This window comes from Ornithodoros turicata, unplaced genomic scaffold (assembly GCF_037126465.1).
Source record: "Ornithodoros turicata isolate Travis unplaced genomic scaffold, ASM3712646v1 ctg00000947.1, whole genome shotgun sequence".
Lineage (NCBI taxonomy): Eukaryota > Metazoa > Arthropoda > Arachnida > Ixodida > Argasidae > Ornithodoros > Ornithodoros turicata.
In genome coordinates, this window is record NW_026999423.1 from 464,757 (window position 1) to 481,266 (window position 16,510).

Genomic DNA, 16,510 nt, shown 5'->3' on the forward strand with positions numbered 1-16,510 from the left:
CAGAAGACCGGTTTACTCCTATGTCACACAAAGAAGCGTGCTGGTACAATTCCGTTAACACTGTCGTGACATCAATGTAAGAGCGAACAAGAGAAAACATGAGCAGCTCGAAAAGGGCACACAGGCCTTCTGCTATGTGTTGCTCTCACTCAATGTTCCTCCGTAGCACTTATACGTAATCATCATTCAGCCTCCCACGTCGGACACGCCTTACAAAAACCACGCTCTAGGTTGGGATGTTCAAGACTAGTAACGTGAATCCAGACACTATAAAGGAATCGGCTGCTTGGCTTATCATATTTTTGGAGCCGTTATCGTAAAGGCCTTCCGATCTGCCAGATCTCCTCTAATCATTAAAAATCTCCCCACTGATCCCCCGCTGGGATAAAGAAACGAAGGAGGGGGTGATAGCGCGTCGCATCAAAGGACCCCTTTCCACTTACGCTAGGCTGCACCAAGTCCAGAAAGTGTATTAATGAATTGCAAGCACTTTTAAAAAAAGTATTTATACACGAAAAGAAAATAAACACAAGGCCATGACTCTATTGAATAGGACGCAGGGCATCTGGTTGAAGGACCGGCACTTGACCTTTCAGCAAATACGAGAGGGAGGCGAGCCACTTTAAACTTGCAACTTCAATCGTACACAATGGGGATGATTTCCGGAGCCTGACGAGGACAGCGTGAAAAGGCACAGAGAACGTGGTGCCATCTGGTTTTTCAAAAATTGTGAAGTAGAGATGCGGTTGAACTGGTTCGCCCTCTGAATGTTCGACTTTTTTTAAATTTCAGGAGCAAGAGAAAGCTCCGGTACCCTCCATATTAAGGACAAGCCCAGAGGCACTTGTGATCAAGTATCTCCAGGTTGCACTTTCTCAAATGCGCGGTTCAAGATCAGCACAGCAACGGTTGAAGCGTTAAACAACACTGCAGTAGTCACTATCGAAGATCCACCCACGGAACGACCTCCAGAAAAGCACAAGTCATGTGGACTTGCATGCACGTCCAAAGCCAGACTGGAAAATCACATGTTTGCACACTGTCACAATGAGTCTGAAAAGTGTCCTGCTACTCCTCCATCAAATGTTCAGATGGGAGAGGAGGACTTTGGGTGCGACGTGTGTCCCTCTGCATTCTCACAGTCTGTCAGTCACGAAAACCACGTGTCGAAGCGTACTGATGAGAAGACATACAGGTGCGATCTCTGTCCTGCAGAGGTCAACCGGAATGCGCATCTACGGCTTCACAAGCGGACAGTCAAGGGGGAGAAGCCATACAAGTGTGATGTCTGCCCTGCAAAGTCCAGCCGGAGCAGTGACCTGCAGCGCCATAAGAGGACACACACCGGTGAGAAGCCATACAAGTGAGAAGCCATACCGGTAAGATACCATACAAGTGCGACGTCTGTCCTGGAAAGTTCAGCCGGGGCGGGCACCTACGGACCACAAGAGGACACACACTGGCCAGAAGTCATACAAGTGTGACCTCTGTCCTGCAGAGTTCATCCAGAGTACGCACCTGCAGCATCACAAGAATAAACACATGGGCGAGAAGCCATACAACTGTGATGTCTGTCCTGCAGAGTTCATCCCGAGCACGAACATGCAGCGTCACAAGAGGACGCACACGGGCGAGAAGCCATACAAGTGTGATGTCTGCCTTGCAAAGTTCAGCCGGAGCAGTGACCTGCAGCGCCATAAGAGGACACACACCGGTGAGAAGCCATACAAGTGCGATGGTTCTCCTGCAAAGTTCAGCCGGAGCGGGCACCTACGGGACCACAAGCGGACACACACTTGAAGGAAACCATACAAGTGCCATGTCTACCTTGCGCAGTTCAGCCAGAGCAAGCACCTACAGCATCACATGCGGACATACGTGGGGGAGCAGCCATAAAAGTGGGACCTCTGTCCCGCTTCTCAGCTTGTTCAGCGAGAGCATGAACCTCAAGCTTGATAAGTAGCCATGAGGCACCTGAGATAGAAACCATGCATTTATGCAAGAAAGCATCCGTCCCAATGTCAATTCTGTTGTCCTCTACCCGGACACCTGAACAAGTACTTCTTTGTGCACAGAGAGGCAATGCTGTATGACACCACATTTTATTTTTGATATTTTGAAACTCGCACACAAGAACAGACTGAGTCAGTTTAAAAAAAGTTGGATTGAAGCTGGATTGGGTAGTGATGCATGTCAGAAGTTCAACCCAAAGGAAACCCAGTGCCTGTGAAATGACATCTATGGAGCGATCACTGTGAGGCAGTTGTGTGTTGTATGAGAGATTAAATGTTGTTGTGATGTTTATTACATGAGGCGCGCGTTAGCTTTATTAATGAATAACTGTTCTCGTGACTGACGCTTCAGGCACAGTTGAGAAACGTTCGTTACGGCAGTTACAACTAGTCCCGCCTTCCGCGGAGAAGGGGTTTTTTGAGAACGGGCGCAATCATACTGCCGCCGATGGGGCTGTCCCACGTTCTATCGTTAGCAGTGGTGTCCACAGCCTCGGGGGAACGCTTTTTTATGCGAGGGAGTGACTGGGCACTACAACTACCCCAGGGCTGTTACTTGACGTTACTGGATTATCCTCAGATCTGTTCAGTGATTAGCCTTGCGTGTGTCGGAAAATGGAAATTGATCCGAGGGACCAAATGCTTCTTTAGGATATCGTTCATGTGATTGTCCTGGTGGATCTTTACTCCTGGACCCACGAGCTTTCCAGCACATCTGACGCTTCTATTCCATCATCGCCGATCAGGACTCGAGTTCCAGGTGAGTTTCAGGCGTCTACATCTCTTTCACGCTGGGGCAGTATTCATGGAGGAAGGAAACACCAGGAGCGGCTCTTCCTTCCAGACTGGCATAGCCGCCCTCTAGCAGTCGCTCGGGTCAATATCGCCATTACGTCCTGTCCACCACGTGATCCTCTCTAAAGTTCCGGTTTTGCGAGACTTTGTTTCTCGCGCTGCTCTCCGTGTGATTTCGCTTTTCGAAAGTCATTTATTGTGAAAATGTGAGCACCTTCGTAGAAACGAGGTAGTATATCGTAATGTGTTTCTGTCCCGGCTGCGGCTCTCGCCGAACAGAAAGCAGCTCTGTCGCACGGGAACACGTTTTACTCGTAAGTACACGATCAGTTATTTTAGTCTCCTGTGTGTGTTCGAGTCGTGTTGAATCGTTTGTTTGGGACCTGGCACTGTGCCGCAGATTCATTTCATATCCTCTGTTGCATATCTTTGTGGCAAAAGTTTACGGAACACGATGAAAGATGAAAGTCACTGAAAAGGTTAGCCAGCTGTTGGACTCGAACCCACATCTTCTGGATTGCCGGTCTAGGGCTCTACCAATTGAGCTAAGCTAACACGCCTTCTCAGCGACTTCCAAAGGTGCGTCATCTGAAGGGACAAACCAGCCACTCTCTCTCACTCATCCTCCTTTCACTCTTACATTTTTGCTCACTCATACACACATTCATACGACGGGATCGACGCAGGCGGCAATTGTTAAACATGAAATAACCGATGTTCTGAGGCTGGAACAACATAGAAGGGACAAATACATACAAAGCCGAAGGCTTTGTATGTATTTGTCTCTTCTATGTTGTTCCAGCCTCAGAACATCAGTTATTTCATTTACGGAACACGGCGCCTGCCCATTTCTTCATAGGAGCGTCCCCATGCGGGCTATGACGAAAGATTGAATAAGAAACGGGTGGCCGGTTATTCCTTCCATCTCTCAGTATGTGTGCCTACTCCTACTTGCTGCTAGGTTGTCGCTCCGTTGCAGAAATGCTGCACACCGGTGTTGCGTAAACTTTTGTCCCAAGCTGTAGGAATCTGATTAATGGTGTGCTGGGTCGTTAGTTACACGTGTGGTAGTGGGTCAGTTCGTGTAGAGGCTTTCAGAGCCTTTTGTGTATTTCAGACGTCGTCCCACGTGGTCACTTCACGTGGGATATGCACCCGTTGAGACTGACCAAGTTTAGGCCCGAACACCCTGTTACGTATTTCACACTCTGGGGGTCGGTCGGTTCATGTAGAACATGCACCCGTCGAGGCTGGCCAAGGTCAGGTCAGGACTGCCTTTTACGAATTTTTTACACTTTGGCGAGTGGGTCAGTTTATGTATGGATATGAACACGTAGAGACTGACTAAGGTTAGGTCAGGTGAAGATTTTCCTGACCAAACCTTTGTCAGCCTTCACGGCTGCATATTCTACATGAACCGGCGCACACCCCAATTTGTGAAATAGATAAAAGACACTCCTTACCTAACATTGTCAGTCTCGACGGATGCGCCGTGTCGCCAAGTGAAAACTGGCCCTTAGTTACCTCAAGATCATCGTTGTTCAGAATATGATATTGTCCTCTTTCCGGTTGATTTGTTCTTTTTCGAGATTTGCGAACCCCTTTCCGTGACAATCTGGATGTATACGATAACTCCTAGAAAAAGGATCCACTCTTCTGCGAACCGATAAATGTATCGTTCGGCAAAATGGTTGATGGTGAGAGTGTTACGCAGTTAAGTTGGGTTTTCAGACTGCATGTGTTGTTATCGCTGCACGGCGTGCAGTTGTGCAGACACACGGGATCCGATGAAAATGCAGTCGTAGAGAAAATCGAAAGAGAAATAAACGAACGCAATATCTGCTGCTTAGTACAATTTATTGCCCTCAAAAGTTCCCCCCACCCATGATCATGTTGGTGAAAGAGAATGCCAGGGACTCTTATTTCATATACGTGCAATTGATCGTTTCGTTGTTAAGGGTTGCCGGTCAGCCATGTTTTTCATCCACTGAGAAGGAAGCATTTCTTACACTCGCTAAACTTTGTGCAAAGGATGTTACGAGGGCATGTTTTACCCTCAACACAAGCGCAGGCACCGAAGACATCGTCACGCCCTGCAAAGGGAAAAGTCCTCACAATGATGGCTATACGGTAACATCGCTAATAAGTCCAAAAGTCCTTACGTTCAAGCTCGTGTCCTTCAGGTGCAGCTTCACTGGCGACAAATACACCTTAAAAAAACTGGGAAATTTTGAGTTTCTCGCACTCTCAAGTTCCCCGCCACCTGGATCGCATCAGGTGAGCTGTTACGTCACGCGCTTTCGACAGCTTGTTACGCGTCCTGGGCACCTGTTCACGTGACATGCACCACAAGAATTGATTCATCGCCAAAGGTTACACCCCCTGTCTACACTGGCTGACGTGTGCATTGGAATGATAGCAATCTGTCCGACACATCAACACACGCATTAAACATGAACACAATGCACTCACCGCAATAGAGTCATAATTACCGCGGAAATTGAATGTACAGCACGGCGCTCGAAATAACGAACGGTTGACGGGAAACACTGCACCTGGCCCGACCGCCTCTTCCAGCCCCAATTCTCCGGAGCAACTGGCGATAACTGGTTTCCGCGGCAAAGGGAGAGGGCGCTCAACCCCACTGACAAGCAAATCACTTCCGTTCCCCTGGTGACCGGGGAGTTGCGAGCGCCGCCACACGCGAGAGATGGCGATCCGATAACCGCGCGTCGTCTGCTAGCTCCAAATGCGTAGACGTGGCAGCGCTTTCCTAGGAATGCGGAGAGGAATGGAAATTCGGCGCTAGCAGACGATGCCTGGTTATCGGATCGCCATCTCTCCCGTGTGGTGCCGCTCGCAGCCCCTCCGCCACCAGGGGAACGCGATGACGCGAAGGCATTACAGCAATTACGAACACCGGGCGCTATTAGCGATATCATATTTTCACAGTTCCAATCACGTCACCGCATGGTCGGGCTAAGCCTAAACGACGAAATCTCGCCGAAGTCCCCTCGTCAAAATACGTACGCGAAAATCCTGGGCTACCCTCGATATCGTTTTGGCACAGTGCCAATCACTTCAGCGCGTGGTCGAGCTAAGCCTAACCGACGAAATTTTGCAACGGCCGCCCTACACCCCCCCCCCCCCCCCAAACACGCAGTAAACACGACAAGCCTGCGATATCAGCGATATCATATTTTCACAGTTCGAACAGTTCAAACCAATCCGTGTTCACGGCACGGTGAGCTACTGGTGAGGACGAATGCAACTCCGGAAAATCTCTCGACGAGGAATCTTCTGTTGCGAAGAACACACTTTCCAGCACGCTATCACACGAAGAAGTTGTGTGAGCGAATTGGAATTCCAGCGCACTCATGTGCAAGGACTTAGACATTCTCGACATAGAAAGTGGTCAAAAATGCTAAGGCCATTTTCGTTTTCGCTGGATTAGCGACCGGAAGAGCGCGTATTACATGCGTCCTCGACAGATGGCGCGGGGTGATGCAATTGTTGACAGACTGCTCCGTTTCCTAATAGGTCCCTGGACATGCAACCATGGAAACTTCGATTACAGAGAAACTTCAGAGATTTCAGCGGAGTTCTTTGATATTTGAACGTTTAAGGTTCTCGCTGAACAGAAAGTGTTTCGATGGGCTTATATTCGCTTTTCGGTCCCTTTAACCTTGGTCAATCTCGAGAGGTGCATATTCTACATGAACTAATCGCTCCGCAACCCATCAAATACAACGCTCCCGTAACGTAACCTTGGTCGGTCTCGAAAGGTGCATATTCTGATAAACTGATACACTCCACAACAATTGAAATACAAAGCAGGCTCTCCTGACTTAACCTTGGTCAGTCCCGAGGGGTGCATATTCTACATGAACATACCGGTCCGACACCCATCAAATACGTAAAAGGCTCCCCTGTGGGGAGCCTTTTGCAAAAGTGCGGCAAAAGTTTAAATATTTTTATTAGTGGCCAATGTATAAATAAAGCAGCTGGAAAACAAGAAGCAAGTAAAACGGTGACCTTATGTTCGCCTTGAAAGTTACGAGCGTAAGCGTTTGTCCGGTGAGCTTTTGTCTGTGTCCAGGGAGATACACCGTATGAGCGGTGCAGTCCCTTGAGAAAGTTGCCTTATTTCAGGGAAGGAGCGGAACCACAACGCATTGTGTCACCAAAATAGTTGTTCTTAGGCCAAACTCCAAAGCGCGTTGTCCTCTCCTCTAGCATTACATGATAACTCATTGCAGTTATGCTCCTACATTTGACCCGAACGTGAAAACCGTAAACTCCGAATTTAAAATTATCCCAGCATTTTGTTCCACGTTGATATGTTATCTCTCGTTGCACCACAAGGGAGACCGTTAATTTTACTCCCTACACTCTTAGAAAAAAAGGTGAAGCAGTTACACCTTTTAGAAGGTAATAGTTGTCACTATATGTTGTGCCTAAAAGGTTGCGAAGTTCTATCTGCTACCTCACTCTCAAAACAGAACTTCCACGCGTAACAAGTTTTCCCGCTTCTGATTCGGTCAACCACGGGGGCGTACGCCTTTCTGTAGTGATTTGGATAAATGATGATTTCATTTACCACCACATTTTACACCCTTTATTAGACGCCATGTTGACGTCGGTGTCAACTATAGAAGTTACCCCCTTTTCACACCCTTCTTTCTTCTCCCTGATTTGAATGGGGAATGCATCGGAAAGTACAACAACAGGAAACGAGAAACCGCACTTATGAGGTTACCGCATGCGCATAGTTGTGCACGGCGTCACTTCGTATTTTACACTTTGCCATCCTTGTTTCTTTCTACTTCTTCTTCTTCTCCTTGGAATACGTAGTAAGCAACACGCGTCTTTTTTTTTTCTGTCTGATATAACTTGCTGTGTTTCATCCTTTCTTTTTTCTTTTTTTGGTTCTAATAAATACATCCCCTTGTACGTGCGTATTTAGCGAATCAATGCACCACGCAGCAATTTCCACGCGCTGTATAATCTGAATCCCTGTCTCGTTCATGGCCATAACCTTGTCATCTTGTTTACGGTTGATGTCGAATTTTGTTTTATTTTTGATATCCCACGTGCACATGTGGCTGTGAACGCGTGCTTGCAAAGGAAATGCCATGTACAAAGTACAGGTAGGTTAGTTGTAGTTGTACGAGGTAGTTTAGTTTTTGTATTTTACGTGCACATGTGGTTGTGAACGCGTGCTTGCAAAGGAAATGCCATGTACAAGGTACTTACTGGAAAGTCAATTCTCGTCGGGGACTTTTCAGAAATCTCATTGATACAGATATTTATGAAGGAATCACGTACACCTGTATGGAGTGTCCTATAAAAGCCAGGCAGTTCCGATAGTGTACATACATCTGAAATATCCTCTCTATACAGGTAAGCACTTCTTTGAGAGATAACCGCTTTTTATTACTTCCTGTACTGTACTAGCATGGTTCTCTGTTTGAAGTACTTTGCGTTGGCTATTATGTGGTGTAATGCAATTGAATACATCTAATCACTTCGTAACCACGGTTCCTTTGGCACAGTTCTAACCCTACCACGTTTGTGATATGATAAGATGTCGGTCTGTTCCTCCTTCAAAATATCTCGACTCAAAGATGACTCTGAAAAACGAGGGCGTTGGAAAAAAAGACTCCTGTGATAGTATCCATTTATCGCCAGAAAAGCGTATTCTCAGCGTCAACGTCAAAGTTTTAGAAGCCTAACCTTAAATGCTAAACTCGCAACTCATTCTCCACACGAGACAGTTCATGTTCTGAGGCTGGAACACATGTCTAGAAGGACAAACACAAACGTGTTCATCATTTTTAAAATCATTTTTCACTTTCACACGGAGGAAGCGAGGTTTCTACCGAAACTATTTCTGAGGACTTCAAACAAACAAGCTCTTTTATTCTCTTTCTCCAGGAAAGTTTCAACGATCTCTTCGTGGACACAATGACGCCTCTACGTTTCGCTGTTGTCTTCGTCCTCCTCTTTGGTAACACTAATATGGGATCTAATATAGGATGTTGTGAAAGTTTGATCAAACCAAAAGTTCCACTTCGAGAGCTGCGGTAGTTTGCAACCGACAATTATTCTACCATGTCTACTATGTGGGGATGTCCTAGGATAGTACAAGAACCAGTAATTTATCCAGACCCTCTGCACCCCCCTAAAACTCCCCAAATGTTCTGTGACGCCCCCTACATTTTCGACGTGTGTATCCCCTACAGAGAGTGCCCTTAGGATTCTGGTTTAGATACATCACAGTGATGATATGTTATGATAACGTAACCATAATAATGACGCACCCCCCATTTTTTCCAACACCCCTCCACGCTTAGAATTCTGGGTAAACCACTGAAAAGAACACACGGTGTTGGAAACATTGGCGGGTTCCGAACTAGGGTTTTTGTCCCCGTCTTTTACCCCTAGCGGATTGCTCCAGGATAATTCAGCTTTAGTTAGGTTGAAAAGTATGGCGAAACTGACTGAAAAACACCGATATACACACCCCCTATCCTTTCCTTTTTCCTTGAACATGTCCTTCGCCCTAAGACAGCAGAAAGTTTTCTACACGAAGGCTTTCCTCGTCATTCGGTAACACGTTTAGAGAGATCAGGTAGTCACGTGAACAGGTGCCCAGGACGCGTAACAAGCTGTCGAAAGCGCGTGACGTAACAGCTCACCTGGTGCGATCCAAGTTGCGGGGAACTTGAGATTGCGAGAAACTCGAAAACTTCCCTTTCTTTTTAAGGTGTATTTGTCGCCAGTGAAGCTGCACCTGAAGGACACGAGCTTGAACGTAAGTTCCTTTGGAATTATTAACGATGTTACCGTATAGCCATCATTGTGAGGACGTTTCCCTTTGCAGGTCGTGACGATGACTTCGGTGTCTGCACTTGTGTTCAGGGTATTACATGCCCTCATAACATCCCTTGCACAAAGTTTAGCGAGTGTAAGAAATGCTTCGTTCTCGGTGGACGAAAACATGGCTGACCGGCAACCCTTAACAACGAAACGATCAACTGCACGTATATGAAATAAGAGTCCCTGGCATTCTCTTTCACCAACATGATCATGGGTGGCGGAAACTTTTGAGGGCAATAAATTGTACTAAGCAGCAGACGTTGCGTTCGTTTATTTCTCTTTCGATTTTCTCTACGACTGCATTTTCATCGGATCCCGTGCGCCTGCACAACTGCACGCCCTGCAGCGATAACAACACATGCCGTCTGAAAGCCCAGCTTTACTGCGTAACACTCTCGCCATCAACCATTTTGCCGAACGATACATTTATCGGTTCACAGAAGAGTGGATCCTTTTTCTAAGGATTATCGTATACATTTACTCGAACACGTAGAGACTGACCAAGGTAAGGTCAGGAAAATCTTCACCTGACCTAACCTTGGTCAGTCTCTACGTGTTCATATCTATACATAAACTGACCCACTCGCCAAAGTGTAAAAAATTCATAAAAGGCAGTCCTTACCTGACCCTGGCCAGTCTCGACGGGTGCATGTTCTACATGAACCGACCCACCCCAAGTGTGAAATACGTAACAGGGTGTAGAGGCCTAAACTTGGTCAGTCTCAACGGGTGCATATCACAACGTGAAGTGACCCACTCTACAACGCATGAAAAATATAGAAGGCTCTCCTAACCTACCCTTGGTACGTCAGTCCAGACGGTTGCATATTCTACATGAACTGACCATCTCCACGACGTCTGAAATACACAAAAGGCTCTGAAAGGCTCCACACAAACTGACCCACTATCACACGTGTAACTAACGACCCAGCACACCATTAATCTGATTCCTACAGCTTGGGACAAAAGTTTACGCAACACCGGTGTACAGCATTTCTCCAATGGAGCGACAACCTCAGCAAGCAGGAGTAGGCACACATACTGAGAGGTGGAAGGAATAGCCGGCCACCCGTTTCTTATTCGATCTCTTCGTCATAGCCCACATGGGGACGCTCCTATGAAGAAATGGGCAGGCGCCGTGTTCCGTAAACTTTGACCCCAAGCTGTACAACAACAGAGGATATGAAATGAATCTGCGGCACAGTGCCAGGTCCTGATTCAATATGACTCGAACACACACAGGCGACTAAAATAACTGATCGTGTACTTACGAACAAAACGTGTTCCCGTGACAGAGCTGCTTTCTGTTCGGCGAGAGCCGCAGACGGGACAGAAACACATTACCATACGTCGTTTGTACGACGTGCTCACATTTTCACAATAAATGACTTTCGAAAAGCGAAATCACACGGAGAGCAGCGCGAAAAACAAAGTCTCGCAAAACCGAAACTTTAGAGAGGATCACGTGGTGGACAGGACGTAATGGCGATTTTGACCCGAGCGACCGCTAGGGGGCAGCTACGCCAGTCTGGAGGAAAGTGCCGCTCCTGGTGTTTCCTTCCTCCATGGATACTGTCCCAGCGTGAAAAAGATGTAGACGCCTGAAACTCAACTGGAACTCGAGTCCTGATCGGCGATGAGGGAATAGACGCGTCAGATGTGCTGGAGAGCTCGTGGGTCCACGAGTAAAGATCCACCAGGGCAATCACATGAACGACATCGTAAAGAAGCATTTGGTCCCTTGGATCAATTTCCATTTTCGGTAACGAACCATACCTGTTTCAACGAGACTCGGCGCTAGCTTACAAAGGAACGACGGTGCACGGCTGGAGCAGAGCAAGTCTCAGTGATTTCATCTCGGCACAGTCCTCACACACAGTCCTCATGTCAATCACTCTATCTGCGGAGTATAATAAGCAAGGACATGTGGTACTCCTGACTGCAGACTCCTTCGAGTCTCATTTGACGAAGGCGTTGGACAAAATGGATGACTCCTTCCTGCGTCGTCATCTGCGAGTGCATCCCTAACAGAGGCGATACAGATCTGAGGTTAATCCAATGACGTCAAGTAGCAGGGGAGTAGTTGTATTGTCCAGTCACTCCCTCGCATAAAAAGCGTTCCCCCGAGACTGAGGACACCAGCGATAGAACGTCGGACAGCCCCATCGGCGGCAGTATGATTGCGCCCTTTCTCAAAAAACCCCTTCTCCTCGCAAGGCGGGACTAGTTTTAACTGCCGTAACGAACGTTTCTCAACTGTACCTGAAGCGTCAGTCACGAGAACATCCATTCATTAATAAAGCTAACGCTGTCTCATGTGACAAACATCACAACCACATTTAATCTCTCATACAACACACAACTGTCTCACAGTGATCGCTCCATAGATGTCATTCCACAGGCACTGGGTTTCCTTCTGACATCCATCACCCAATCCAGCTTCAATCCAACTTTTTTTCAAACTCACTCAGTCTGTTCATGTATGCGAGTTTAAAAATATCCAACAGAAATAAAATATGGTGTCATACAGCATTGCCTCTCTGTGCACTAGGATGTACTTGTTCAGGTGTCCGGGTAAAGGACAACGGAATTGACACTGGGACGGCTGCTTTCTTGCATAAATGCATCGTTTCTATCCCAAGTGCCTCATGGCCACTTGTCAAGTTTGAAGTTTACGCTCTCGCTGAACAAGCTGACGCTCTGCTAGCAGCTTGTTCTCTGGATAGTATGTGTTTGTACTGTGGCTGAACCCAGCAGGACAGAGGTTGCATTTCTGTGGCTTCACGCCCATAGACGTCCGCCTATAAAGCTGCAGGTTCGTGGTGTGCCTCAAGTTTGCAAAACAGAGAATGCTCCTGTATGACTTCTCGCCCCACGCCGTGGTTGTATTCTGCGGGACAGAGGTCCCACCTTTATGGCTGCTCCCCCATGTGTGTCCGCCTGTGATGCTGTAGGTGCTTGCTCTGGCTGAACTGCGCAGGGTAGACATGGCACTTGTATGGTTTCTCTCAAGTGTGTGTCCGCTTGTGGTCCCGTAGGTGCCCGCTCCGGCTGAACTCCGCAGGGCAGACACCACACTTGTATGGCTTTTCACCAGTGTGTGTCCTCTTATGACACTGCAGGTTACTTCTCTGGATGAACTCTGCAGGGCAGACATCGCACTTGCATGGCTTCTCGCCCATGTGTTTCTTCTTGTGATGCTGCAGGTGCGTACTCTGGATGAACTCTGCAGGACAGAGGTCACACTTGTATGGCTTCTCGCCAGTGTGTGTCCTCTTGTGGTTCCGTAGGTGCCCGCTCCGGCTGAACTTTGCAGGACAGACATCGCACTTGTATGGCTTCTCACCGGTGCGTGTCCTCTTATGGCACTGCATGTCACTGCTCCGGCGGAACTTTGCAGGGCAAACGTCACACTTGTATGGCTTCTCCCCATTGTGTGTCCGCTTGTGAAGCCGTAGATGCGCATTCCGGTTGAACTCTGCAGGACAGAGATCACACTTGCATGGATTCTCGCCAGTGTGCATCATCTTGTGGCGCTGCAGGTGCGTGCCCTGGATGAACTCTGCAGGACAGAGATCGCACCTGTATGTCTTCTCATCAGTACGCTTCAAAACGTGGTTTTCGTGACTGACAGACTGTGAGAATGCAGAGGGACACACGTCGCACCCAAAGCCCTCCTCTCCCACCCATCTGAACATTTGATGGAGGAGTAGCAGGACACTCAAACTCATTGTGACAGTGTGCAAACATGTGATGTTGCAGTCTTGCTTTGGACGTGCATGCAAGTCCACATGACTTGTTCTTTTCTGTAGGTCGTTCCTTGGACGGACCTTCCATAGTGGCTACTGCAATGTTGTTTAATAGCTCTTCAACCGTTGCTGTGCCGATCTTGAACTGCGCATTTGAGAAAGTGCAACCTAGAGATACCTGATCACAAGTGACTCTGGGCTTGTCCTCAATATGGAGGGTACCGGTGCTTTCTCTTGCTCCTGAAATTTCAAAAATCGAACATTCACAGGGCGAACCAGTCCTACCGCATCTCTAGTTCACAATTTTTGAAAAACCAGATGGCGCCACGTTCGCTGTGCCTTTTCACGCTGTCCTCGTCAGGCTCCGCAAATCACCCCCATTGTGAAGGATTGAAGTTGCATGTTTAAAGTGGCTCGCCCCCCTCTCGTATTTGCTGAAAGGTCAAGTGCCTTCAATGTCAACGTCCTTGAAACAGATGCCCTGAGTCGCATTCAGGACAGTCATATGGCCTTCTGTTTCTTTTCTTTTCCTGTATAAGTACTTTTTTAAACGTGTTAGCAATTCATTAATTCACTTTCTGGACTTGGTGAAGCGTAGCGTCAGTGGAAAGGGTTCCTTTGATTTTCGCGATGCGCTGTCACCTCCTCCTTCGTTTCTTTATCGCAACGAGGGGTCAGTGAGGAGATTTTGAATGATTAGAGGAGATCTGGCAGGTCGGAAGGCCTTTACGATAACGGCTCCAAAAATATAAGCCAAGCGCCCAATTTTTTTATAGTGATTGGATTCACGATACTGGTCTTGAATGTCACAACTTAGAGCGTGGTTCTTGTAAGGGGTGTTCGACGCGCAAGGATCAATAATGGGTGCTTCTTTGTGATTACGTATTACTGCCATGAAGGAACGTTGGGTGTGAGCAATAGATAGCAAAAGGCCTTGAGCTCTTCGAGCTGCTGATGTTTTCTCTTGTTCGCTCTTGCATTGATGTCACGGCAGCGTTAAGAGAGTTGTACCAGCACGCTTCTTTGTGTGACATAGGAGTAAGCCGGCCTTCTGCTGTCTAGGAGGTGTTGGTGAGCGATGTACAGATGTTCGCAGATGCAGCGCGAACAGCGAAGGAGTGGGGCAGAGGGGCTTGATGTGGGCCCAGGGATGATTTCAGGGAGAAGTGCGCCGACATTCGTCGGAAAATTGTTGTATAGCCCATCGGTAATTGGATTTGAACAGGCTGCTTCATAGTCTTACGCACGCCCTTTGCTATCGCCAACGAGCGGACGCCCCTACCCGCTCCGCCATGCCTGTTGTTACTCAGTGTGCCACAACGCGCCTCACGTGATGTCGTCCACGTCGTCGTGGCAACACGCCTGCCACGGAGATACAGTGTAGGCCAGTGTCTCCCAAACTGAGGTTTCCAACCACCAGGGTGATTGTGACACATTCAGCGGAGGAAGGGGGGAGCGAATCGGCTCAGAAACAATAAAGAACAGAAGTCCATAGACCATGAAAGATGAAAGTCACTGAAAAGGTTAGCCAGCTGTAGGAGTCGAACCCACATCTTCTGGATTACCGGTCCAGGGCTCTACCAATTGAGCTAAGGTAACACGCCTCTTCAGCGACTTCCAAAGGTGCGTCACCTGAAGGGACAAATCAACCACTCTCTCTCACTCATCCTCCTTTCACTCTTATATTTTTCTCAGTCATGCACACAATCATACGACGGGATCGACGGAAGCGGCAACTTTTGAACAATGAGAGAACCGACGTTCTGAGGCTAGAACAACATAGAAAGGACAAATACATACAATGCCTCAAATTGCCTAAGAAATTAACGATGGAGAGAAGGTATTATTTATTACAGTAAGCGGAAAGTCATCTGTAAATCACGCATTCAAAACCATCAGAAAAGACCGGTAACACTGAAACGGGGCGGCAATTAGATGGACAGTTTCTGTCACTGCTTTTGTAAATCACAATAACCTTGGATACTTGCACGTTCTTGCCAGTACGTAAACAGGTGGCTGGCTACTCCCATCGTTTTTAGTGCCTCAATTTCTGGACCCTATTTATCCTATTACCTTCCCTATCCTATTACCCTATTATCACTCTCAACTGGAGAGGACTCCAGTATCGTCAAATTTGTAGAGCAGTAGTTGTCCTAGTTGTAGTTCTAGTAGTTTCAGTGTCCAAGTCAACCCTCTCGGAACAAAAAAAAAGAAAGAAAAACGTTCTAGAGACTGATGTCACAGTTTTTAATCTCCCATACCACACACGATAGTCTCTCCGTGATTTCTCCTGATGTGTCATTCACAAACTGTTACAAATTGTAACACATTACACAACAGATGCTCGTAACACAAAAGGTAACTGTTGGGATTGTTCTTACAAGTTGTCACGTCTTGTAGACATATTTTCTTTTGTTTCTTTGGGTTGGTTGATTTATTTGTTCATGTTATCAGTCGAGGACATGTAAGCCATAAAAAAAGCATTCATCATCATAATAAAGAGGAATAAAGGAAAAAAATGAATAAAAGACAAAGGAATAAAGAGGCAAACAGGAAACAATGCAATGCATGTTGTTCGTGGACGTAACCCTTTCTTAGCAGATGAGGGCCACTGTACGGGTGTCCCTTCATGGTCTGTTTGTTTCTCGGCACTGTTCTTTCTTTTTTTTCTACGTTTCACATGCGTGACCACCCAACCCAACTCTTTTTACCCTCGGTCTGTTCGTGCGTGCGAGTTTCAAAATGTCAAACACAAGTAAAATACGGCGGGAGACAGATTGCATCGGTACCGCCTTCTCCTCTCTGTGCATGAGCATGTTCTTCAGGTCTCTGAGTTCAGGACACATGACAGCACTACACTGACACTCTTTCAAGTGTATTTGGTGCCTGCGCACCTGTATGGTCCCTATCCCAAGAGTGTCCTGGCTACATCTTAAGCCACAAATTCGTGCTCTGGCTGAACTAGCTCTAGCAGCGGCTTCTCTAACTTTGTGTGTTCCTGCTCCACATGAACTCTGCAGTACAGAGGTTGCATCTGTATTGCATCACATCCATGTAGGTCTTCTTGTTACA

The 16,510-nt window shown here is 47.3% G+C and overlaps 2 protein-coding genes and 1 long non-coding RNA gene across 3 annotated transcripts; 2 read left to right on the plus strand and 1 right to left on the minus strand.

The window, feature by feature from the left end:
- Positions 1 to 536: 536 nt before the first annotated feature.
- On the plus strand, positions 537 to 1,800 carry LOC135375845 (zinc finger protein 675-like). The gene is made up of 3 exons (XM_064608488.1): positions 537 to 612; positions 793 to 1,347; positions 1,499 to 1,800. The coding sequence occupies exons 1-3, from the start codon at positions 537 to 539 to the stop codon at positions 1,798 to 1,800; spliced, it is 933 nt and encodes a 310-aa protein (XP_064464558.1).
- Positions 1,801 to 8,099: 6,299 nt separating this feature from the next.
- Positions 8,100 to 9,945, plus strand: LOC135375860 (uncharacterized). The gene is made up of 4 exons (XR_010417413.1): positions 8,100 to 8,210; positions 8,745 to 8,817; positions 9,577 to 9,624; positions 9,694 to 9,945. It is a non-coding gene; the product is annotated as an uncharacterized LOC135375860 (long non-coding RNA).
- Positions 9,946 to 12,697: 2,752 nt separating this feature from the next.
- On the minus strand, positions 12,698 to 13,420 carry LOC135375846 (zinc finger protein 235-like). The gene has a single exon (XM_064608489.1). It carries the CDS (start codon positions 13,418 to 13,420, stop codon positions 12,698 to 12,700), a length of 723 nt encoding a protein of 240 aa, XP_064464559.1.
- Between the last annotated feature and the right edge of the window lie 3,090 nt (positions 13,421 to 16,510).

Coding starts and splice junctions, on each gene's coding strand:
- LOC135375846 (XM_064608489.1), bottom strand. CDS start 13,420: ATGAGTTTGAGTGTCCTGCTACTCCTCCATCAAATGTTCAGATGGGTG.
- LOC135375845 (XM_064608488.1), top strand. CDS start 537: ATGACTCTATTGAATAGGACGCAGGGCATCTGGTTGAAGGACCGGCAC. Junction 613..792: donor TCAGCAAATACGAGAGGGAG/GCGAGCCACTTT, acceptor TTTAAATTTCAG/GAGCAAGAGAAAGCTCCGGT. Junction 1,348..1,498: donor CCATAAGAGGACACACACCG/GTGAGAAGCCAT, acceptor TCTGTCCTGCAG/AGTTCATCCAGAGTACGCAC.